This window comes from Miniopterus schreibersii (genome assembly GCF_964146895.1).
Source record: "Miniopterus schreibersii genome assembly, chromosome: 2".
Lineage (NCBI taxonomy): Eukaryota > Metazoa > Chordata > Mammalia > Chiroptera > Miniopteridae > Miniopterus > Miniopterus schreibersii.
Window position 1 is genome coordinate 184,183,151 of NC_138102.1, and position 25,207 is coordinate 184,208,357.

The 25,207-nt window shown below is 57.8% G+C and overlaps 1 protein-coding gene across 7 annotated transcripts in view; it reads right to left on the minus strand.

Moving 5' to 3' along the window:
* SCUBE1 (signal peptide, CUB domain and EGF like domain containing 1) overlaps window positions 1-25,207 on the minus strand; it is a 99,056-nt gene that overhangs the window by 17,243 nt on the left and 56,606 nt on the right. For 3 of the 7 annotated variants that reach the window (XM_081130216.1, XM_081130214.1, XM_081130210.1), the window contains exons 5-10: window positions 24,756-24,881; window positions 20,451-20,567; window positions 17,862-17,951; window positions 8,376-8,492; window positions 3,107-3,229; window positions 701-817 (exon numbers count right to left, since the gene is read on the minus strand). In XM_081130216.1, coding sequence (XP_080986342.1) covers window positions 701-817; window positions 3,107-3,229; window positions 8,376-8,492; window positions 17,862-17,951; window positions 20,451-20,567; window positions 24,756-24,881 — 690 coding nt within the window. The remainder of the gene's footprint in view (window positions 1-700; window positions 818-3,106; window positions 3,230-8,375; window positions 8,493-17,861; window positions 17,952-20,450; window positions 20,568-24,755; window positions 24,882-25,207) is intronic. The other 4 variants (XM_081130212.1, XM_081130213.1, XM_081130211.1 and 1 more) reach the window with 3 other exon arrangements.

Sequence of the window (25,207 nt, forward strand, 5' to 3'; positions counted from 1 at the left end):
CTGAGCTGCAGCAGCTCTAGCTCCCACGTCGGGAGCCGTGTCCCCACTGCTGCCCGGGGTCGTACTCCCCTACACACATGGGCCAGAGCAATCTCATTACAGGAACTTGGCCATGTCACAGCCCGATTAAAGCCTCAGTGGCTTCTCTTCTGACTGGGAATAAACCTCAAGTCCCCTCCGGGGCTCACAGAGCCCTGTACCCTCCCCGTCTGCATCTCGTGCTAGAGCCACACCAACTGCCTGTTGATCCCCTTAGGTCCCTCTGCCTCAGTGCCTTTGCACATACTGACCCCTCAGGCATGCTGCCCCTCATCTTGACCCAAACACTCCTTTAGGATTCCTCACTGGCTCCCTACTCGGCCCTTCTGTCGTCACCCTCTCCCACTGGAATGAACTGCCTACGGGATTCTCTGTGTGGCTTCCACTTGCTTCTGGATGGAGGTTCCCCATAGCTGCAGTTTCTCAGGCCTATGCCCGCAACCTGGTTAGGGCTTAGCACCCAGTGGTATTTGCTGCCCTCCACCCCCATTCTCTCGCCTTTCCCCTGGCTTAGCCCCTCTGCCCACCAATTCTCAGCCTTGCTTAGTCCCTCCAGGCCCGCCCATCAGAGTCAGGGTCAGGGTCAGGGTGCGGGGCAGGTGGCCGTGCGGCCAGGCGCGTGCCTCGGGGGGGAGGTGGCCCAGGCGGGCAGGCTGCAGACCTCCGCAGTGAGTTGTCCCATAGAGTGTGTAGCCGCGGTGACACAGGCACTGGAAGCTGCCCGGGGAGTTGATGCAGATGTGGTCACAAGTCCGCTCGAAGGAGCACTCGTCGATGTCTGTGGCCAGTGAGACAAAGGTAGGGGAGGAGTGTCAGGGTGAGGCGGGTGGGCGGGGCCTGTCACTCAGCCGCACTGTGGACACCCGTGCACGGCCTGGCCCTGGGCCCCGCTTCCTGCCACCGCCTGTTTTCCCTTTTGTCTCCACTACCTTATATTTCTGGTTCAGGAGCCACCGCATGTCTTTTCAGGAGGTGGGCAGGGTAGGAATATTTTGAATAGAAGGGTTATTATAAATTTCTGCCATTTTCATACCTCACAGTCAACTGGGATTAGGATTGGTTTTTAACCCACCGCTGCAGGAAACTGACGGGCTCACCAGAAGCAGCTGAACTGGGACATGAAACCAGGCCTCCTGGTTGCTGACCAAAATGTTTTCTTATCACCCCAAGGTGTCTCTTGAGAAAATAAGGAAAACAGCACAGATAGAAAGGGGGAGGGGGAGAAATCTGCTACCCCTAAGGGGTAATAAGACAGCACTGATAGTAAGAGGAATTTCATTCTGAGTTTCCTGGCAGCCAAGGTGAAAAAGGAAAGAGTGCTCGTTACCAGAAAGGATGAAATAAACCACACGCTCACAGCAGACGAGTCTGACCTGGCTGTCAATTCTGAGGAAACCGCTCCTGTGGGACAGTTGATGGGGCTCCTGCTTCTCTGTGGGAACTGTATTCATTCTCTCAGCACATTAACTCATCTGACTACATGCATTCATAATATATGTGTGTTTACAACACTTGTGCTGTGCTTGCTCAAAGGAGGCTGTGATCCCTTCTAGGATGGGAATCTGGGATGATCTGATGCTTGTTTGGAATGAAGGAACGAGGGTGAGGGAGGGTACTGTAGGCAAAAGCTGGGAAGTGGCAACACAGGGCGCCCAGCAGGTTGTGTGGAGCTCAGGGGGCCTGGGGAGGTATCTAGGGTCCCTATCTCCAGGGCCCAGAAAGCCAAGCAAAGGCGCTTGTACCCATCCCTGCTGGAGCTGGGGAGCCCAGGGTGGTGCTGGAGCAAGGGAGGGGCATGGCCAGAGCCCCAGAGCCTTAGAGATGAGTCCAGAAGGATGTAGAAGACACAGCCAGAGACTAGAAGCAGACATGTCGGCGCCGCCTCCTCAGCAGCTGCCCATCTCTCTCACAGAGCAGCTGGGGATGCAAAGTCAAGGGCCTTCCCTTGGCCCCCCACAGGCAGATGGAGAAACAGAGTCAAGTGCAGAGGGGCCCTGTTCAAGGTCTGGACAGATACTGAGCTCCCAGCAGACCCTTGTGCTAAGAGAAGGATGCTGGCCCCAGTCGTGATGAACCCAGGATAGGCTGGCCCTGGACCCTCCCCCACCAGCCGTCTGCTCTTGCCTTCCTGTTAGGAACACATCCCTTACCCCTCAGGGCCTCAAGCTGCCCCAGAGCCAGGCTCTGAGCTGCAACAACATGCAGAAGCTGCAAGTCCCATGGCCAGACTCAGCCAGGTGCAGCCTGCAGCTACCAGAACCCCATGGAAACTAAATGAATAGACCATAAACAGAGCAATCATGATGGAGCTGGCCCCTCCCTCAGCACTCCCTCTCAAAGCCAGCCCCACAGGGCACCCCTCTATTCTCAATGGCCTCATCCAGCCCCACAGGGCTCCACATGGTCTCCCAAACTGCCTCAGTCTAATAGTGCCACGTCCTGGGTGGGTTTACCTCTCCTGGCTCCTCCTGGGAAATGCCTATCACCCTTCTAGCATTTCTCCAATGTCCCATCCCCAGGAAGCCTCCCCTGACCACTCTCTCCACTGCTCACCCCCCGGGCTTTTACTGAATCCAGGATGCCTGCTAGACTTGTCCCGGACTCTGATTCTTGACTTCTGCCCAGATTTCTCCTCCCATTACCTCTGCTCCTAGCAGGTGCCCAGGAGAGGGCCTGCAATGTGCCACTGCTTCCACCAGGTGGCAGCATTCCACCTCCGCGGCCATGAAGGCGGCCGGGCCTCTGGGAGGGGCAGGGAGGGACAGAGCTGATGAGCTCCGCTACCCACTGGCTGTGTCACCTGGGACCATGCTGCTCTCTCCCAGGGTTTCAGTTTTCCATCCATAAAAGGGACAGGCTGGACTGGATGGCTTCTAAGAGCCCCTGGACTCAAAGGACAGGGAAGGGAGGGAGGGCAGGAGCACATGCTGAGGGCCCCAAAACTGTACCTGTTCCTTCAGGTGCAACCAGCAGGGTGGGCAATCCCACCCCTGCACTCACTTCCTCTCCCCGGAGCCTGCAGGAGCCCGGGAGGTTGGGGATGTCCTGGCACAGAGGGCTCGCTCACCTTGGCACGTCCGCTCATCGGTCAGCAGCTTGTAGCCCTTCCGGCAGCCGCACTCGAAGCTGCCCACGGTGTTGCGGCAGAAGTGGTCGCAGCCCCCGTTGTTGACCAGGCACTCGTTGATGTCTGCAGGAGCCAAGTGAGGGGAGAATGGGCTACAAGGCTGGGGCGACGGCCGGGCACCCGCCCTTCCCTGACTTGCTGCTGCCCACTGCCCAGGGCGGCCTGTTTCCCCAACTGAGCACAGGAATGGGGTTCTGGCTCATAGCGGTGGGGCCAGGATGGTTACACCACTTCCCCCGGGACTTGGCGTTCAGACAAGGGAGAGAAACGGATGTCTGCTGTGTTGGGCAAGACGACAGGGACGACGGAGCCTGGGGTTGGCAGACTGCCTTCCCACGGCTGTGGCCACTCCAGTCTGTGAGACAAGGATCCATGATTGGAAGCACCTCGAGGCACAAGGGGAGGGACACCCCCAAGGCGCTGGTGCATGGTCAGTGCTTGGCTGACTGACTTGTAATGACCAACTGGCGGCAGCTGGCAGCGGGGGATCCTGGGCCTGACTCAGTCTGGTTCTCCTGCTTCTCCACCCGACACCCACCTGTTGGTTTAAACCCCTTTCACTCAGCACTGATGTGTGTGGCTGCCCCCCACAGGTCCAACCCTATGCCATCACCCAGCATTCTGGGCCGGCCTCTGCTGGCACCCCTAAGGTGATGGCAGCTTTCTCCCTCCCACAGGCCTGCTGGCTGCCCTATCCTGAGCTCCCTGACCCTGCGAGCCCCTACTGTCCCTGAGCTCTGCCCATGTGGCTCTGCTCTAGGCTGGGGTCAGCCTGGCAGACTGTGTTGTCAGACCCTGCCTTCGAGGTGCCTCTTCTTGCTCCAAAGTTCCCCTTGGGCCCGGCCCCCTGGGCCCCCATGCCAGTCACCCCCTCCAGCAGGTAGTAACAGCAGTGAGATGACTCCCAGATGGGCTCTCACCTGGATATGGAGGGGAGAGAGGAAGCAGGGAGAGCAGAAAGGACTGCTCTGCACTGGCCTCTGGCCCCATCTCGGCAGAGCTGCCCACTAAGGTTCCAGCGCCCACTGAGCCTGACCTGAACTCCAGGGCCAGGACGCCTCTGTCCCCTGCCACTGGCACCTCCCTGTGAGCAAGGTCACCCTGCCCCATGCGACTGAGTCCCACAGAGGAGACGGTCGCATCCTGACTGTCTTGGAGCCTCTCACCATGCTGCTCCTATTCTTTTCCCTCCAACCAACAGCCTTGCAGCCTCCAGAGGAAGCAGACATGGAGTCCAGTGAGGGCCTGTCCAGGGCAGAGGCCCAGGCATCTCCACTGCCCCCCCCCCCCCCCCGGGATCACAGGGAGACGGGATTTCTAACAGAAGCTTCTTGCGGAAGACTGGAGGCCCATCTCAGCTCGACCCAGTCAGCTGTGTGGTCCTGTGCAGGGAGGGGCACCTCTCTGAGCCTCAGGTTCCATCTGTGAGCTGCGCTGCTCACAGGCACCTCTCATGGTATCACTGGGGCCTGCCTCTTCGGGAACGCCTCAGGCCTCTGGAACCCCCTGCCATCCCTTCCCCATCTGGACCTGTCAGCTAAGCTGCCATAGCAACCAGACAGGCAGCCGTAGGCATGTTTGCTCAAGGTCCAGGCTGCCTGGGGTCACAGACGGGGAAGCATCCACCAGCTCCTCCATCTTCACTCTGATGGGGTGCATCCAGGGGGTGCAGCTCCTCCTTCCACTTCCTGCTCAACTAAGACTCCCCTCCTTCTCCACTGTGCTCCTCCCCAGCCCTCACCAGGTGGCCAGAGTTCCCTACCTGCTCGGTGGCCTCCACTGTCCTAGACGAAAGGCCCAGCCCTGTTTGCAGCCTGGGTCGGCTCCCTTGCCTGCTCTTTCTGCACCTCCAGCTCCTGTCTGGGCAGCCCGAACTCTGGCTGCCCCACTGGGTGCAGCCCCCACCCCAGCCTGCTCCTGGGAACAGCTGTCCCTCTGGAAGCCTTCCCCGACATTCTCTCCTTAGCTGCTCCCTCATCACTGGACCCACCCTCAGGGCTATGAAAGGGCCTCAGGGACAGAGGGGGGTGGGTGTCAGGCCCCTGTCTGGAGCCCAGGGCCCAGCACAGGAGAGGGACCACCCAGGGGTGCTCAATGAATGGATCAATAAGTGAGTGAACGAACGAGTTTGGGGTGCTAAGGGAAAGGTGGGGTCCTGGGCCACCTTGTGAACACTCAGACACCTTGTGAGCACTCAGTCAATATTTCAGGGCCAGTACCAGTGTGGGGGAGGGGGAGGGTGTGGCCTGGTGGTCCAGGGCCATGTGGGTGGGGGCTTTTGGGTGGGAGCAGAGGGAGTGGGCTGGCAACACCCTTCGGGGAGGGCAAGCTGCTGGGCCGGGCAGAGGCAGGTGAGGGAGGAGAGGACACAGGTGGTGGGTGGGGTTCTCCAACTGTTCTGGAAGGTGCTGGGAGGAGTGGCTGGCGTCCCTGAGATCCAGGCTCCAGCTCAGGAAGTTGAGACCCCAGACCTCCCTCCTCAATGAAGGGCCAGTTAGCAAGACACCCTCTCCCAATCTCAAGTGGGCGCAGCCCTGAGAACAGACCGAGTGCCATCCACACTCTTGAAACAAAGCGAGGGCATGGGGGGAGTCCTCTAGACCCCCCACTTTCCCACCCCCTCCACCTGCCCTGGTGACCCCCTGGGTTTCCCAGACCTCTGCTACCTAACCTCTGGCCATCGGTCTTGCTCCACAATGACCTTTTGGCTTCTGGAAACCACTGAACTTTTGCAATCACCCCTTAGAGATCCTCCTCTTGGCCCTTGATAAGACCAATGTGCACGCTGCCCGAGGAGCTGAGACCCAGTGCCAGGACTCGGGGTGCCGGGAATCCCCACCGCGTTTGTCCTGCTAAGCCCATGCCCTGACCTGCACCTCTCCACCCGGAACTCAGGCTGCGAGCCAAGGCTCTGACACCAAACCCTGGGGTCTGGGGTCCGTGTTTGGTTTCCAAGGTTCCCGGCTGTGAAGAAGTTATGATGTTCTTGTCACCCAGTTCTAGACTAGTCCCATGATCCTTATATTCTAATTCCTGTGACAATATTCAGACTGCTCTTCTCCACCTTCATGGCCACTCCTGGCCCAAGCCACTGTCCTAGAGCCTGGATGATGGCAGCAGCCACCTCACTGCCCAGGGACCAAGCAGTGGCCGGGACTGGTCACAGAATGAAAACCTGGGCTTCTGCTGCCCCTGCCCAACAGCTTTGGGGCCTCGCCAAGGCCCAAAGGATGAAGGGCCAACCTCTTCCCTGGCCCAGAGGCCCCGCACCATCTGGCTAGGCCTCCCCGCACATCCCCAGACCTGGGCACGCGGCCTGCCTCTGGGACTGGGAGGTCCAGGCCTCTGCACAGCAGCCATACGCTGCTGCAGGTGCTGAGCAGCCCCCCCGCCCACGCCCGCCAGGCAGGGCCTCGTTCCCACTGCGCTGCACTTCTCTGTCCAGCACCAAGCGGGCTGGTGCGCGTTCATCTCGGTGATTGTGAAAAATGGACATGTCTGCTGCACTGGACAGAAGATCCCAGAAACAGGGACGATTTCATTCGTCCCCCCTGTACCTGCACCCAGGAGGGGCCCAGAAAGCCCAGCTGGAGCCTGAGTGAGCCAGAGCACTTCCTGTCCAGGGCAGTGGGGCCGAGTAGGAGCTGCCCGGCGTAAGGGGCTGATGTTTCCAGAGGAGCCACAGGAAACACGGAGGGGGGGCCTTGGGCTGGGGCCCAGGGGCTGTGTGGATAGCTCCCCTTAGCACCCCTCTCAGACACGAGGTGGGGCTGGGGCAGTAGTCAGAGCCACCCCTTGGCCACATGACAGCTGAGGCTGCCTTCTGGCTGCCAGGTCGTCTCCCTGGCCTCGCCTCAGGAATGGAGCCGTGTCCCCCGTCTAGTCTTGGGCGGGTGCCACCTCGGAGGGGGCAGAGATGCCCAATTTTACTCTCTTCTGTTCTTGCTCCAAGGGCAAGTGGCCAGGCCCACTGTGACATGGCCGGGGCTGTGGTGGACCCTGGCTGTCCTCTTGGCATGAGCCATGTGGCAAGGCTCCAGATGCCACATCGCCTGCCCACCTGCCCGCTGGAATGCAGCTGGGGCTCAGTGGGCGCTGCAGAAGGGCTTCATTTTCAAATGAACAGGCAGGTGGACGGTTGTTTCTGTCAATAATCTGGTTCTTCCCAACACAGTGGCCAGGAGGGAGGTCATACTCGGTCTATTTCTACGGCTTAAAATAGCTCACCTCAGACTACTTAGGTCACACTAACCCCATGGTGATGTTTCACTCACAGGATTGGGAAGTTCAGGCTCCTCTTCCCCTCCCCGCTGCCTCCCAGTCCTTCCTGGCTTCCTGGCAAGCTAGTGGCAGGGGGGTGGCCAGCAGACCTCGAAGGGCCTGGCGTGGGGGGGCTGGGGGCTGCACCTCACTCCTTGAGGGGCATTGGTGTGTGGGCCTCACCCCAGCTGTCCCTACAGCTGTCCTCCACACTGTGGGTGGCCCCCTCAGCCTCTAGAGCTCAGCCAGCTCTTGCTTCCCAGTCCCCCTCGCTTATTTCCTGAGGGACCCTGACTCTGCTAAGCACCCCCCGGCCCCGCCCTTGGGAACTCTGGGTGAGTCGGATCTGGTGGGAGAGGAAGCTCCCCCTTCCGTCACTCACAGCAGTGGCCGCATTTCTTCAAGTGCTAGGGTCCTCAGAACCTCCAGTTCCTCCTGTTCTAACTGCAGACAGGTCCTTCTGCACCCCTGGTCCTTCCATTGAGAACCCCTCAAACTTGACTCCTCCAGTGACAAGGACACACAGTGTCCTTATTTTTCTAACGGGGCCGGTAGACAATGCTATACCCGCATGAGCCGCCCTGCACCATGCCGTCACACTAGGTGGGGGTGAGGAAACCTGTCACATCCCATCCCCTTGAGGAGCCACATGAGTCATGAGGCCAAGAAGGCCCATCACCCAATGTGCAGCCCAGTTCTTTAACATGAGAACCCCGTTTTTTCCCCCAGGAACCTAGAGATATGTGGTGGAACCAGTATTCTCTGGAACCTGGTGGGGGGTAGGTAGGTGCTGGTGCTGAGCCTCCCTCCTCTTGTCCCCTCCCACAGACAAGCAGGCGAATGCTGAGTGTCCCGGCCCCACGCCCACCTCACCGCACAGGCCTGCCCCACCTGCCCTGCGGAGGGCCGAGGAGTGGAGGCAGGCGCGCTCTCACGGCCCTGTGCTGACCTTTGCATGTCTTCCCGTCGGGCTGCAGCATGAATCCAACTGGGCAGCTGCATCGCACGCCCGTGGCCGTGTCCTTGCACGTCCGGTCACAGCCTCCATTATTGACAGCACACGTCTCTGGGGAAGGAAAGAGACAGATGCAGAGTCCAGCTCTGGTACCCTCCAGCTGAAGGGCTTCTTTGAGCTTCACCTCGCGTTCCCCTTCTGTAAAATGGGAGAATGGCACCATTTCCGTGGGGTTGCTGGTGAGGGTCCATGATGATGATGGATGGGGGGAAAGGTTTGCAAACTGCCAACAGGGTCACCGCCACTGCAGGGGGCCAGTGCTGAGTGGGAGGCTGGTATTTAACGCCCAGGACAGACTCCTAAGTCCCCGCCCTGCCTGGCTCAGACTCCCAGCCCAGGCTGGCGCTCCCTAGGGCTCCCAAACTCATCCCAGCACGAACTGCCTGGGCCCTGCCCTGGAGCCACAGGGGAGGTTTTCTGAGCCGCACACCATCCATCACCTCGATGAGGCTCTCGGCCCAACATCTGTTCTCACTGAACGATACGCCAAAGGCGTCTGGTTTTCGTCCTCTTGAAGCTCGTCTAGGGCTTTTTTTTCTCTTTTGCAAACTTAAAGGGGCTGGAGTGGCTGGGGCATAGCTGAGGTCACTGGGCCTGTCGTGTGGTGAGAGTGATCCTCCCCAGGCCTGCAGGAGGGGCTGGCAGAGCCAGGTCACCGGAGCGCAGGTGGCCCGCACACGGAGGAGCCTGGCTCCCGGCCTCGGAGCCTTTCAATCTGGGTTCCCTCTGAGCATCTGGCGCTTTGATCTTGTGGGAACTGTGCCTGCTCGGGCTTCCCTCTTGTCTTGGCTGCTGGGAAGCGAAGAGCCAATGGGCTCCTCACTCTTTTACGGCCCACGCTCCCCTGCCTGCCTGCCTGCCTCAGCTTCCCCTGGGAGTCTGGCCCCTGGGGGCCTTTTCCCTGAGGTTCCCCAGTTTATTCTGTCTGTCCATCTGGTATCCGATTCCTGCCAGCTGCCTCTGGGTCTCTGTGAGGAGTCTGGGGATGCATGTGGGAGTGATGACTAACTGAATACATTCCCCCAGTGCCGGGAGTCCCTGATACTACTTGGACCAAACTCCCGATGCCTTCCCTTTGAACTTCCACCGAGGGGTGGCGGAGCAGGCAGAGGCGGCCAGCTTTCCCTTTGTGCGTGAGTGCACATCTGTGCGCTGCAGGGTGGCCGTGTGGGCGTCACTCTGAATTCAGGGGCTGCCTGCACAGAGGCCACTGAGCATCCTTCTCGAGGCTGATGTCTCCACCACGAGAGGAGGAACTGTAACCACTACAGAGAGGCGAGTGTCTCCACAAACCCTAGCCCTCCGGCTGGGTGTAGCCAGCTCTGGGAGCTCCAGGCCCAGGGGTTGGGAGGCCTCCTGCCTGCTGGTGTTCCCAGGTCCAGCTCAAAGACCACCTCTCCAGAGGCAGAAAGGCCAGTCCCTTTCTTGAGAGTCACACAGGCTAGTCTGAGTGAGCACAGGCCAAGTTCTGACCAGCACGTGGCCCACTCGTGCCTCTCATCTCCCCACTGGACCGTCCACTGGGGCAGCAGTGCTGTCACTTACTGGGTGGCCCAGGAGGGGCTGGGCCTCAGCACCTGCTGTCCCAGCAGATGAGGACAAGCTTTCCCTTCCAGGGCTGAGGTGAGGATCTATCTAACAAACTTTAGACTTAGCCATGCCTGGCCCAGGTCCCGGCCTGTAGTAGCTGCTCAACAATCATGATTCCTTGCCTGGGGTTACAACCAGAGGGAAATCCCACCCCCACCCTCAAGTCAAAGGGCCCTCACAGGCTCACGGTGCCTTTCAGCCTTTTGTGTGGAGAGCCCTCTCCGTAGGGGAACGGGCTGTCCGTTCCCCGGTGCAGGTAATTAAGGCTCAGGCCTTGGAGAGGTGGGGTACACTGTAGGGTCGGGGGGGGGGAGCAGGAGCTGAGCTCGGGCTGGGGCACTGCTGGTGGCCTTACGCTGGGACAGCAGGATCAGCACTGGGCCTCTCCACTGTGGCAGGGGTGGAGGTGGCATGGGCATGGACCATGGGATCCTGAGACATGGATCTGGCCAGACAGCCTCCAAGGGTCTTGTAGGCCCTTCCTGTCTCTGTACAGAGGCCAAGATGGGGGTGAGGTTGAGTCTGAGTGGCCACCTCTCTCTGGACCCCCAGACTTTGTTTCTTCCCGAGTTGCCCTAGACAATGGTTGTGCCTAAAGTTCATGTTTTGAGCCAGGGGCTCGGGGTCCCTGGGTGCTGACCACCCCTTCCCACAGTTCCTCATGGTGGGTCACCTGCACCAGGCCCGTCCCAGGCCTTCATACCCCATGCTCATGGCAGCTTGGTGAGAGGCTTCTGTACCCTCTACCTCCCTGGTGAGGAATGGGTGCAGGGAGCTCGGAATCCACCCAGGGCTGGGGAGCCAGGAAGTGGCAGAATAGTTGGGACCGGCTGGACTAATGCAAGCCTGCCTGGCAGCCTCAAATCTCTGTCTTCAGCAGGCCCCAGCCCCAGAGCCCCAGTGATCTCTCCGTCCCTCCCCCAGGGCTCCAGTCTTTATCAACGCTGCCCTCTGGGCCCAGGCCACATCTGAGGAGGCTCCCTACCCACCCTCACCTGGGGCCCTGGGGCCCTGGGGCCCAGGGACTGGTCCTGCTACTGCCTTGACATCAGAGTCCAGCACCTGCTCTTACTGCTGCCCTCTGGGCCAGGCCACCAGTGTCCTCCTAGGTGACCTGCACAGCCTCCCAGTGGCCCCTCCAGACCACAGCCTCACTCTGGTCAGCCAGTGCTTGCAGGATGGTGTAGTAACCCTGAGAACCAACATTCAGGGGCCTCCTCTGCCAGGCCCTGTGCTGAAGGGGGTGGGGGGAGACAGGGAGTGGAGTCAGGAGTCAGAGCCAGCATCCAGCAATCAGCCTGTCCTCCATGTCGCCTTGTGGGGGTCCTTGGGCAGGCTACGGCGTCTACCTGGGCCCTCAGTGCCCCTGCGGCACAGGGGGATCATTTCTGCTGTGCCCACCTTGGCTGCATCGCTCCAAGGCAAACAGACGCCCACTGTACTGAGTGATACATACGGAAAGGGGGGCAGGGAAGTCTACCCAGTCCTTTGGGCTAAAGTGGGAGTTGGGGGCTGAAGTGACGGGCAGGAGCATAATTTGTGGGACCCAGTGTAAAATAAAAATAAAGATAAAAATAAGGGCCTTTTCAAAAATTAAGAATTTTAAGACAGCAGAGCATCAACCAACTGTGGGCCTTCGGGGGGGTGGCCCTGGGCGAGTTTGTGAGTCATGAACCCTTGAAGCAGGCCCTGTCCCAGGTCACACAACTATTGGGAGGAGCCAGCATTTGGACCCACAAACACGAGGCCCCAGGCTAATGAGTGAGTCAGGCCAGGCCAGAAAGCTGGGCCCTCGACAGGGCTCCTAAGGGTGGCTCCCTGTGAGGCAGCAGAGCAGGTGGCCGGAGGAAGTGAAGGTGCCCCCGCGGTGCCAGCCTCCTCACTCAGCGAGTGGGGAGAACTCCTACCCACAGGGCTGGGCTGGCAAGGTGGGGAGGGTAGGCATGGGCTGGGGATGTAAGGAATGGACCTAGGAATAAACCCCTCTTCAGGGGACATCGCTTGGACCTCTAAGGGTGGCTATGAGGTTACATGAGGCTGGGGACAGCGTGGGGCTCAGTCTGTACCCACCAGATGTCAGCCATTATGACCATAACTGCCCCACTACCCCTGGTCTTCCCATCCTCCAGGTCTCCAGCCCCTCTGTCCCCCTCCCTGGGACTCTCTCAGCATCTCCTTTACCGAGTGCTGTTCTGTGGGCCAGGCCCCAGATGCACAGGTTAGGGTACCTCGTCTGAACCCAGCAAGGTGGACGGATTATGGCCTCATGTCTACTTGATGGAAGGAAACCTGGGCTCAGAGGTGGACAAGTACAGGGAGAAGGGCAGGTGCCAGCTGTGGGAGTGCAGGGGAAGGAATTCTTAGCTACCATCCTGTGCCTCAGTTTCACCTGTAAAATGGGAATCACTTTAGCACGACTCTCAGAGTGGCTGTGAGCTAAGTGAAGGCTGAGGACAGTGTGCTGCCCAGAGAAAGCTGGGGCTAAAGATGAACAATTCCTGTGGCCACTGGGCCTGGGCCTAGAGACCCCTGGGATGGCTGCCAAGCCTCAAGCCTGCCTCTACTCTTGACCCAGGGCCCTGGACTGGGGAGTCCACAGCCTTGAACCTTGGCCAAGACTGCTGCTCACAGCTCGCTGGGCCTGGGGTGCCTCTTCCTTTCTCAGGGCTTTACTTTGCCATCTGTGCAGTGGGGACAGCTGCCTCCCAAGACTCACTGGAGAGAGCTGAGTGGGCTGTAGCGTTCGGAGACGGCCGGAGGAAGCAGTGGGTACTCACTATGGGGGAGGTTGCAAAGGCTGGAAGCTCTCCCAAGGGGGCGGCAGTGGGCTTCCTGCACCAGCCAGCACATCCCACACTCCCAGCCCTGCCCTGTGCAGGAGGCTAGTGGTCCTGGGGATAAGCCAGGGAAGAGGGCAGACGTGGGCTCTGCCTGGGGGGCGCACAGCAGTCAGACTGCCGGGAGGCTGCTCTCAGCCCATGTGAACCACCTGTGGTTGGAAGAATACCAGCCCCTGAAATGTCCATATCTTAATCCTCTGTGGCGCTATGTGGCAAAAGGGACTCTGTAGATGTGATTAAAAACTACAGTCCTTGAGTTGGGAGATCACTGTGGACTATCTGGGTGGGCCCAATGTGGGCACATGGGGCTTTAGAAGTGGAAGAGGGAGGTCCGAGAAAGACGTGGTGCTGGACGCAGGGCTGGACAGATATGGTGCTGCAGGCTTTGAAGGTGGAGGAAGGGGCTGTGAGCCAAGGGATGTGGGGCAAGAAGCTGGAAAGGCTAGGAAATGATTCGCCCCTAGAGCTTCCAGGAGGAATGCAGCCCTGCTGACACCCTGACTTTAGCCAGTGAGCACCAAGTCCCATTTCTGACACAGGAGAGAGTACCTTGTGCTGTTTTCAGGCACTAGGAGTGTGGTAACTAGTTAACAGCAGCAACAGGAAACGTACGCATCTAGCCCAAGGATGCTTGTGGGAAAGGAACTCGTTAGAGACCCGGAGTTGACGAGTGTGGCTCCCAGATCTTATCAGTCCTGCTGTAAGCTGTGGTCAGCTTGGCTGAGCACTCAGATGTTTCACACGGGAAAGTAGGCCAAATAATTGAAATAATCACTCTGACCCTCTCATCCAAACATTTTCACTGAGGGGACTGTAAAACCAGTTATATATTTTGAGGCCAAGTTAAGGTAGACACAACTGCTCCTTTCTTAGCCTGTACTCAGTGACTGGGGTAATTACAAACAGCAACTGAGACCCCAGGGTGGGATAGGGCCTTGGCCCTAAATGTCCCCAGGCCACTATGTTACAGAACCACCCCCCTCCCCAAGCTCTCTGGAGGTTTCACCCTCAAGACTGACAACTACCATGTTTTACTGCCTGCAGTCTTCCCTCCGGGGCCCTCTCCTCCCACCGAAGCAGGGTCAGGCCTGCCCTAGCTGCACAGGCTGAGCAAGCCACTTCCCCTTGGAGCTGTGTCTTCACTGGTTTCTAACAGAGACAGAGAGACAGCCCTCTCTACTGCTGGTGCTCCAGGGATGGAGCCTCTGGGAGCCACGGGATAGTAGCCAGCGTAGTACAGCCAGAGTGTCAGTGACACTGCAGGGTCTCAGTGCTGGCTCGGTATGTTTCCATACTTGAGAACCTTGTAACCAAAACGCTAACCTCTGACCAGGTAAGCAGGCAGGTTCTAAGAGAGGAAGAGAGGCTCAAATATGGGCCCAGGGCTCAGGTTTTAGCTCAGACATCTTGTGCCATTTTTTGCTTAGGTCCTGGCTCTTGGTCATGTTAAGAGATGAAGCAGCTAATTAAATGAGCAGTAGACATCTAAGGTACCTGTGAGCTCTGCAGTCTGGGCACAAATATTTCCGAAATAACTGAGTCAAACAGCCTATAAGAGCATATAAGACCCAAATTCTCCCTCCATCTGGGGGAAGGCAAACTGGAACACGGAGCCTGCAGTGAGGAGGCACTTGTCTGTTCGGAGACACTGAGATGTGGAGAGGGGAAAGGAAGCCCTCTCTCACAATGCTTCCCTACCCACCTTGAAAACAAGCCCCATCTACCCAGGAGATAACTTGCATCTCAGGGCTGGAAGACACCTGCCAGGCCCCCTCAGCCACGGGGTGGCTTCGGCACACGTGCCTGCTCTGGCAAAGCCCTGAACCACAACTACAATGGGCACTGCTCACATGAGACCATTCACAGGCACCATGGCCCCAGTCTTCCTTGCAACAGTTGCTCATCTGGAGCTGGATGGCCCAGGGTCTGACCTTGCCATGGAATTCCCCAGTGTCTCACCTTCCTCATCTGTTCCTGGGCCACAGAACAAGCTCCCTCCCCCTTTGCCTGTTCATCCCCAGTCCCCTCCCAGGACCCCAAAGAGGGCTCAAGTGGCCCACTAGCTGGAGGATCCACTGGGCTACCCTGCCTGTGCTCCATCCCACAGGCCAGTGACACTCTGATTCCCCTCACTGTCTTGGCTGCTCTTTCCCTGCCAGGGCTGGGCTCTTAGCAGATTACCCAGGTGTGCTCTGAGCAGCACTGGGCAGAATGGGGATGGTCACCTCCCTCATGCTCCATCCCTTGCCTCTATTAATATAGCCTAGGAGCAGCCATGTCTTGCTGGGGACTACTAGCTAGGGCCTGATATCCAACAGGACCCTAAGTCTGTACCACACAGCTATGCTCAGAGGAGCCAGATGCTAAGAATTATGAGCTCCTGAGGGTGGGCTCAGCTGTGCATGGCGCCCTTCAGGAAGCCTCTGAGGATGGTCACCTAGGTAAGGACCTGGGCTGGTGGTCCTTCTCCCCCAGGGGTCCTGTTGTAGGAAGGCTGGAGGAGGGAGAGGCCTCTTCTGCCTGAGGACAAGACAGGCTCTAAGGGGATGGGGGGAGATTTCTATATTAGAGAGGTGGGAATGTCGGGGACCAGTCAGCATCCATTCCCTTGGCCCTTCCTCATGCCTACTTCTGAAACCCTGGTAAGGTGGCTGGCTGTGTTCTAGGTGCCTCTTTCCACATCTCCCTGACCCCCTCCAGGATCAGGCTCTGGGCCATTACCTACCTACTCTAATTAGAAAAAGCAAGTGCAGAGGCCCTTCCCTCCACCTACACACCTACTCTGCCACTCACCTGCCTGATGCCGACTCAGCTCGGCTTTCTCCTGCTACCACCTCTCACTGGTCCTCCTGCTCTGGGGCTCTGGCCTCTGCAGCAGTGCCCCCCTCTCCCAGTAAGTGAGGCTGAGAGGCCTGGACCCTCTTGGGCCTCAGAGCACTAGCAACTCTTAGGTTCCCATTGTTCACTTCTAGCCACCTTTCCAGAAAGTCCACAGTGCTAATTCACACCTTCCTGGAGGGCAGTGGGCATGCCTGCTTGTGGGGCCATAAAGCCTACCTCTTGGCCATTTCCAGCGCTTCCCAGGCCAACCCAGATAGCGCAGGTCAAGACAGCCCTGTCCAGAGAACCTGCAAAGAGTGGCTTCTGGTCTGAGCTGAGCCACCTGCCTATGTGACTAGAGGTGAATCCCCGAGACTTGCTTGCCCTCAGCAAGCAGGATGTGTTCTCATCCTAGAAACAAGGCTATGCGTGTTCTGCCCCCTGTGGACTTCAGGGTTCACAGAGTACTGTCAGCCAGCCCATGAGCTCCTTTGCTTCTCAAAGCCCCACGGGAGAGGATAAGCCTCAAGCCTACTCCCAGCACACAAGGCCCCATCCCTCCCATGGCCCCACTTAGATCTCTCTCCTCCCTAGATGTCTGGGTTCCTCTGAGGTTCACATGAGGACAGAGAAACTACGTGACCTCTCCAGGACCCTCAGGATCTGACCTCCATGGTCCTGTGATCTGACAATTAAGGTGACCCACACTGACATGAGCTCTGGGCTAAGCTCAGGTAGTGTGATCTGGGGCAAGCCAGGGCACCCCAGTGACCCTTGGTTTCCTCATCGGAGACACAGGGAATGCCCCACCTGGCCCCACAGCACCCAAGGCTGGTGTGACCTATCCCAGTGGCACAAACAAGGCTGTGACCGTCTTTGGTAATCCTACATCTGTGTTCCAGAGGCTGAGGCAGCTGGCACCACTGAGGGGCCAGCAGCCCCAAAACTGTGGCACCAGGAATGAATGAATGAACTGTGGGAAACAGGAATGAATGAATGAGGCCGACTTGCTCTTCTGCTGTGCAGACTGAGCTCAGCGGAAGAGCAATCGAATTCTCCCCTCCTCCCTTCCCACGCACTGCCCTGGCCCGGGTCAGCCACGCCAGCAGCCTCTGAGCCACCGAGTGGCACCAGGTGCTTCTGGGCATGGCACCCTGGAGTCTGGGTCCAGCCCAGGGGCAGTACTCAGGGTGAAGCTGACATCATGTGGACCCCCAAGGCAAGTGGGTACCAGAGGGGTTACCATGGAAAAGTGGGTGAAGGCTGCTAGTCCAGCAGCCTAGGGCTGGGGTTATTCATGGAGTTGGGAGCCTTGGGGCCAGGAGGGGTGAGTGAGGCCTGCTAGATGGCCTTAAGGGGTGGGGAACCCTTTTGCCGTGAAGGGCCATTTGGATGTTTATAACATCATTCACAGGCTATACAAAATCATCAACTTAAAAATTAGCTATGAAAAAAACTCCTAGATTTATTGATTTTCGATTCCCGCCTGCAGTTGCCTTGGCAGGGCCAGACCAAATGATTTTGCGGGCATACGTTCCCCATCCCTGCCTTAACCGGTCCTCCCCTCCCTGGGTAGCAAATTTCCCAACCATAAACCAAGCAGGGTTGACGGGATGCCCTTAAGATCCCCAGCCCTGAATCTAGACATGGCCTTTTTTCTTAACGTGGCTTCTGTCCTAAGGAGGAGACGGATGAGACCCAGGCCGCCTGCATGCCTGCTCTACACGAATGTGAATGCCCTCCTCTGCTCCTGCGGTCAGTGTGCTGTGCTGATCCCAGGGTCTAACTGCCAAAGTGGTATTACCGCACGCAGAGGGGTTTACTGCACACGAGTCCTCACACGCAGAGGCCACAAGACATGGGCTCTGGCTTCTCTGCTACAAACACACAAAGAAATACACGTGTTTGATGAAAGGCAAAAACTTTAAAAAGGAAAAAGTGAGTTCACATCTGGAGTGGAGCCCCCCACACTCACACATGGCACACGTGACCCCACACATGTGGGCACACCACACAGTCGGACAGCCCACATGCACACACCCCACACGCCTGCACACACTCACAGCCCGATATGCCAGCACACACGCAGACCCCTGCACATACCACACACGCACGCGCACACACGCGCAAAAGTGCAAGGACAACAAAGGAAGTGGAAGAAAAGTGTTACCCATGAGTAGGCGCCGTTTCACCCGCTTGTCCACATCAGCTACTGACGTGGCATTGAACTGAGAGCGCTCAATTGCAGCCTCATCCTTCTCTAAAACACAAGTAAGGGACAAACATGGAGCCACTGGTTAATGAGAGCCCACTTCCCGCGCCCAAGACAGTCAGCCTTTTGGTGTGGCGCACACAAAGCCAACACAGCATGCGGCCGGCGGCGTCCTCACCAAGGCGCTAAACCCAGGCACCTCCAAGGTGGCATGTTCAGGGCAGAGCGAAGAGGCGGCAGGGGTGGGGTGGGGTGGGGGGTGAAAGAAGGGGGTGACCACAAAGGGACGCAGACGGGACACAGGGCCCATCTGCACACAGAGGCGGCAGCATCTGCAGGGGCCACAGGAGCAGACCACTGCGGAGCCCACGCAGACACAGCAGTCACAGACACCATGGCTCGGGGTGGAGAGGCAGGCACAGGACAAGCACAGGACAGGGGACAGGGCGCGAGGTCCGGTGATGGCTGCGCCTGGACGGCAGACACCCTATCTCAAGGGCGTGAAAGTGTGTCAAACACTCATGCAAAATTAAGAACAAAACATAGAGGAGCAAACACACACACACACAACGATCCAATTGAGCAGAAAGAAAACCAGGGGATCGACTTGGGCAGCGCTGGTTGCCTGCTTGTCTATAGAGGGCTAGAGATACAGTCAGGTGCTCACAAGGGGCTGCAAAGATGGGTCAGTCATTTTAGGAGCGTGCAGAGAGAGCCCATGGGGCGCCGGGCAGGAAGCTCCGCCAAGACGCTCCCCACAGAGGAGCACGTGAGGTTAGCCGGTTCTGCTTCTTTGCTCAGAGGGAGGTATGCAGAGACCTTGCTCACGGGGAACCTAAGGAGCAGGGAGCAGGCAGATGGAAGGTTCTCCTGGCCAGCAGGGAGCAATGGCTCAGGAGCTGGGTCTGGGAAAAGGTTTCTAAGAGGAGGGGAGGAGAGGGAAAGAGGGGGCAAGGGAAGTTACATTAGAAAGGAGATCCAAGCAGGGGCCGTCACATGCAGCAGACACTACAAGATAAAAAATAAGGGTGAGTCGGGTGGACAAAGACAAGGTGTGTTAGACGAGGCTGGGTGGGTATCTGACCGGCAGCTGTTTGCGCTGGCCCAGTGGCCTGAGAGGCGGCTCCACCGCAGACGCAAACACTGAGGGAGATCCCAGCAGACGAGACAGGGAGGGGGCTGGGGGCCCCGGAGAGGCCCGGGGGGACAGCAGAGACAGGGAGAGGGGTGGGAGAGGAGGTTCTAGATGGGATCAGGCTGCAATAGAGACACTGGTCTGAGACCGGGTTTTGCTTTGAATTTTTTTTGGTTGTTTGGTTTGGTTTGGCTTTTGGCTCTGAAAATAACTAATGAACATCAGTTATCAGACAAGACAGGCAATCAGGGACCATCACCAGAAAAGCAGGAGGAATGAGATAAAATGAAACCAAAAACGGCTGTCGGAGAGGAGGGACCACACAGAGGAAGGGAGAACCACGCAGGCAGCAGCACCTGGGACGACAGCCAGGACTAGGATGTGACCCTGGCGCCCCACCCCGGCCCCCACCCCTCTGCCTGACTCCCAGACACCGGGGCACAGAGTCACAGGGGACAGAATGCAACAGCAAACTCTGGGTGTTATGGCTTTTCCTGCTTGCCAACCCCTTTCTTGTCACTTGAAAGTGTCTTGAGAACTATCTTCCTCGTTGATAAGAGGAAACGGGGCTTTTTTAAAAAACAGAAATATAACCATGAAAACTGACTTGGGGGTCCCCCGAGTTCGCCAGCACTGAAGAGCAAGGAGGACCAACCTTGAAATCCCTTTTTCTCAGTTAAAAAGTGGCTGTTATTTTTGAGTGGGAAAGGAACCCACTAGTGATTATGGCACCAGATAATCATTAACATTCACACTTCCCCTTGGAAATAAGACCAGGAGGAAGGAGGTGACCGAGACTCACATGGAGACCCCGTGTGACAGGTGAGGTGACGGGAGGGCATCGCTGAGAAGGGACTCTCAGTGGGACAGGAAGTCCGGCCAGAGCCCCGCTAGTTCGGGCAGGGAGAGTAGTAAAAACACCCAGGCCCTCCCCCGGTTCTAGGATGAAGACTTAAAGCAGCTTCTGGAAAACCTCTTGGTTTCCCAGACTGCGGGGCAGCTCACGTCGCCCATGGGGCGTGAGGAGGTTAAGTGAGTCTGCTGTGTGTCTGTCTTCACAGGAGGGGAGGAACCTGTGCTTCAGGAATAGAAGCTGCCCACCTCAGGCACACACACCTTCCCCCGCCCACAGACCACCTGCCCGGGGCCCGCTCCAGTGTGGAGGAGGGAGGCCTGCAGAAAACGGAGCGTGACACAAGGCAGGGGCACCTGGTCCTGCGGGCTGAATGGCCCTGGTGCCTCCACAGAGGATTCCCATCATCTCTGTGAGGCACACATTTTCCTGTTTCCCTTAAGCTTCCTTCTTGGAAACGGGGGCAGGGTGGGGTGCTGGCTGACTTCAGAGCCACCAGCGCACCCCGTGGAGGGCAGGGTGGTGCAAGAGTGCTAGCGCGGCAAAGGAGTCTACTTACCAATGCATGTCCGGCCGTCCGAGTGGAGAGCATACTTCTGGTGGCAGCCACACATGGGGCCGGTGTCTGTGTCCTCACAGCTGTGCTGGCAGCCTCCGTTTCCATAGTTACAGGTTACTAGTTAGGCCCGAAGTGTACATACGTACGTATAAACAGAACGACAAGAACGATTAGTTTATCGGTGTGAGTTTCTTTTAAGGGAAGGGGAGAGTGGGGCTACGAGACTGTCAGTGACTGGGCCCACCTTCCCTGGGCCTCAGCGCTCGAGGGTCCTGGATGGCATGGTTCACTTCCCAACAGTCGCTGGGTAGGACAGAGAATGCACTATGGTGACCTGGGCTTCCAACAGACGGCGCACAGCTGATGCACTCAGATGGTGCGAGTCAAGGAAGGGATGAGCTAGACAATCTGACCCTTCCTGGGCCGCCAGACACTTCAGCCAGACTCGATGGGGCAAATGTCTGTAACAGCAGGCATATTCCGGGGGGGGAGGAGGGGACACTTGTTTTCCTTGGTTCTTGAGAGCTTTCTTTCCTCTGCTTAAGTCTTAGGCCTGTGGAAAGGTGTCCCCATGGATGTCTATGCTCTCCAAGTCCCAGAAGCTGTCTCAAACTCTATCCCCTCAAAGCCCTAATCTCCCCAAGGCATGTTCAAGTGGACAGAATGTGTGCAAGTTAGTGTCGCCTCAGGCACAGTTTTGAAAATGACCTTTTATTTAAGCACATTACATAGCTTTCAATGCCTAAGGGCGTGGAGAAGCTGGTACTTTTCAGCCCAGAACCTTAAAATATTCCATAGCATCAGAGACATGCGGCGGCTAAAAAGGGGGCTGAACAAACACGAGCCAGTCTGAAGCAAGGAAAACGATAAATTCGAGTTTATTCAAAAGAAAACATGCTGCTGTCACTTTCCAGGTGGGGGACTCTCACTAAAGGAAGCGCAGATCTCCGGGAAGGGTTCCTGCCGCCCTGCTTCAATTTGCCAGTGAGACCACAGGGTGCCTGTCCCCTGCTACACAGGGCCTGGAGGACAGGGCCTCTCCTTGGATGCCCTAGCCATCTGTCCATAATTCAACCTACACCCCTAATTCACTTGGCGAACCCCTGATGATCAAATATGCAAAAATCAATAGACCAACCGCAGAGGGGCTAAAAACCCTGAACTGGGAGAGTCCGAGCGAATGCCTTCCATCAGGGTGACCCAAGAGCAGGGCCGGTCCCAGGGGAGTTGTTTGGTGGCAATGCTCCGTGAAGGAGCCCAAGAATCTCAGCCGAGTTCTGCAGCCATGTTCCCAGGTCCTGCTTTTTCCCCACAAACATGCATAGAGCCTCCACGAGCCCCCAATCTGAGCGACGGTGCCTGGCAGAGAGACGCACAGAGAATGGCTCCTGCTCAGTGTCCCAGATGCTGTTCTAGTGACCAGAGGTCCCAGCAGGCCACCTCTTCCACAGGGAGCTGAAGAGCATCCGAAGGTGGGGCCCGACTTCCAGGGTGACACTTCAAGGACCTGCAGAACTGCTTCAGCTGGGGCTTCGAGCACAACGTCCTTGGGCCACTTCTCCACCGGAGCATCCCTCCTCTTGGTGTCCCAGGGAACCTGGCAGCCTGGAGTTGCTCTCCCATCGCTGAAATAGCTCATCTCTAGCCCAGGACGAGGCCCAGGGTAGCCCAGGGTTCCAGCGGGTGGCCACTTAGCATAGACCCCAGATGAGGGAGAGACCTATGCAGAGCCCCACTGTAGGCAAGACATCACGTCCCTTTCCAGAGTGAAAAAGCCCTGTCTGAGTGGGTGGTGGGGAGCCGGAGAATAGGCAGCAAGAATACTGCGGCTAGTTCTTTCCAAGTTCGGGGTCCAGGAGATGAGCTATGCCCTAGAAGTGAGGACACAGGTCTGTTCGAGGCAACTGGAGGGAGGGCCATGCTGAGGGTCCCTCGCTCCCTCCACACAGGTGTTTGTGCCTCTCACAGACCCCAAAGGCTGAGCTTGTGAGCACTTGAAGGGCCCACAGCTCCTGTGGAAATAAATACCAGCACCTAGGGCTCTGGGAAGACCGAGAAGAATGGGAAAACCTCCCTGACCCTGGTGTGGGTCGTGGGTCCTGAGTCCTGGGCCCTGGGGGGGTGAGAGTTTGGTCCTGCTGGTCAGTCAAGGCTGGCTGGGCCCAGCCTCAGCCCCAACCCAACTCCAGAGATGGAATTTCCTGGACCTTGAGTGACCTCAAGGGATAGGGGGAAAATCTCATTGCTAATGACTGTAGCCCTGCTACATTAACCACTGGGAAGGATCCAGAGTCGACTAGGTGGACAGCCGTCTGTGCACCCCTATACAGGAGGGCGGGGGCACGCACCCACTGCTTGGCCCCAGGCGCTATCAGACCCTCCATACACCTTGGTGACACCAGCCACTGCACAGGGAGGGAGGGACTGCTGTTTCTTTCACTAGCAAATGCTCTGGGAAAGGGCTTGACTCTTCTCCATTGGGGTGAGGTAGGGGTAGTCTTAGCCATTCACAGGGCCCTGCTTGTCCCTGACCACTCAGATCAGGTTGGCCACTCAGGAGGTGCTCTCTGAGTAAAGTGTCCCCTTGTAGCACTCATCCCAGATGGAATTAAAGAATGAGGCAGCTGGCCGGTCAGCCCCAGCCACCTCCCAGGGCTGGCAGCTCTCCCCCCAGCGCCTCGCTCAGGGCTTGGCCAGGGAGAGTGTCAGCCAGTCTTGCTCCCTGAAGGAATGTGCTCTCCTTCCTGCGAGCCTGTCAACAAGCCTGCCTACTCCACATGTGCCTGCCCTTGGCCTCTGTCCTGAGGAAGCTCGGATTACCAGCAGGAGGGCCGGGAAAGCTGGAGTTATTCACATTCTGTTCTGAAGGTTGCCGGGTGGCAGGAGCTCTCTGTGCAGCTAAAGGAATGTGTCTGGTATAGCGGACAGGAGGGCCTGGCCGGAGCATGGTGCTGGAGCTGGGCATGTCCCTGAGTGTCCTGCCATTGAGGATAGCACACATGTTTATCTCTGCGACTCCATAGGAAAGACCACAAAACAAGAGGAAGGTCCACATCTTGGCCCACACCGTGGCAGAAGGAAGCATCTTCGCTTTGAGGGATGGCTGAATCATGAGTGGGGGCTGGAGTGTGAGCTCCTTGAAGACAGGGACTGTGCCTGATATATGTGGGTCCCCAAGACCTTGGTCACTGTTGGAGGAGAGCATGAGCTGGGAGAGGTATGGCAGGTGACCAAGGGAGAGTGGATGACTCTGAGAGAATCACCATGACTGAGGATGGTGGTGTCCTTTCTGCAGAACGAAGGGTGGAAAGCAAGGCCATTTTCTTGTGAGAGTTGGTCAGCCCCAGCCTCCCACTGCAGTGGCCAGGATGGGCCGCTTTCTCTATTGGGAGTTGGATCCAGGCTCCTCCATATCATGTCCTGCATCAGGAAGGGGGCCTGGTGTGGAGCACCTGTCTTTGCCAGAACTGGGCATACTCACACCAGCTCCTCAGCTTTCTGCAGACATGGGACAAACAGAGTAGTCTGGGTATCAGCTGCCCAGGGAGCAGAGGCCTCATCTCACTGCTCCCCACACAGTGGATGGAGGTGGGCTGGGTCTGAAGCTTCTGAGGACTGCTGTGTGTTCGGCCACTGTCCTACTTTGTTTGCTGGCTCCTACTGCTGGGGAGCTGGGTGACTCTATTAAAAGGCTGAAACCTCGGAGCTGGTCCAGAAACGGCCCCTTTGGCCAGAGGCCTCATTCAACCCAGGTCTCCCAGGGTAGCACCATCTACGGTGGGCTTTGCTGGGGTAGACTGTGCGTTCTGATCTTAGGTCATGGGAATAAGGTCAGCTCAGCCTGGGCTTGGACCTTCCAGAGCCAAGCCCGGCCCTTCTTTATATCACCCTGCTGCGAGGGCTGCCCTGGCCCGCTGGAAGTCCGAGCTTGTAGGCCCTGTGCAATAGCCCCTCCATTCTTGCTGTAGAGCGAGAGCTCAGGGCCAGTGGGTCTCTGGGGTCAGGGGGAGAGGGTAGGGGTACAAGAAGCACTGGCAGGGCCAGCATGCAGGGCCCAACGTAAGACCTAGCCCAGCTCTGGGCCTGTGTGTGTGGTGTTATGCCAGGTGGGAAAGCCCCAAGCCTGGGGTTCACAGCCCCATTCCCCATGCCTCCCCAGATAGCTTCAAGGGCCCTGCTTTTTTCTCCACCCCAGGCGCTGAGAGCCCTCCCAGAGCCACATCCAGCAGACTGGACAGACCCTCCCACAAAGCAATGACAGGAGACGCGTGGGGATGTCTGACCCATTTGCCTCCATCTACCTACGTGTGCAGTCCTTCTGGTTTGGGGCAAGGTCAAAGCCGGGCCTGCAGTCGCAGGCTACCCCACCTTTGGGCGTCTCCCGGCAGATGTGGGCACAGCCATGGTCTTTGTTCATGCAGTTCATACCCTCTGGGAAGAGACAGACAAGACAGGGGTTGGGGACCATGGGGAGAGAGGAAGAGAACATTTTAGGCTGAAAAGAGACAGTCAATGAAACATCACGATCACATGGAGTGTTTCTGGGCTGCTGTGAGCACACATACTGTACACAGGCATGGGGTGTGCAACACGCTATCTAGATGGGGGGCCCTGGGGCAAACAAGGAGATAGTACCTGGGTCTAGAGCCAGGCCTCGCTCCGAGAGTCACACAGTAACTGGCAGTGAGGAATCCACAGGAGAGCCTCTCTCCTCATTGGATTATGGGGTGTGGTCTCTGAAACTGCTTTTAGGTCAG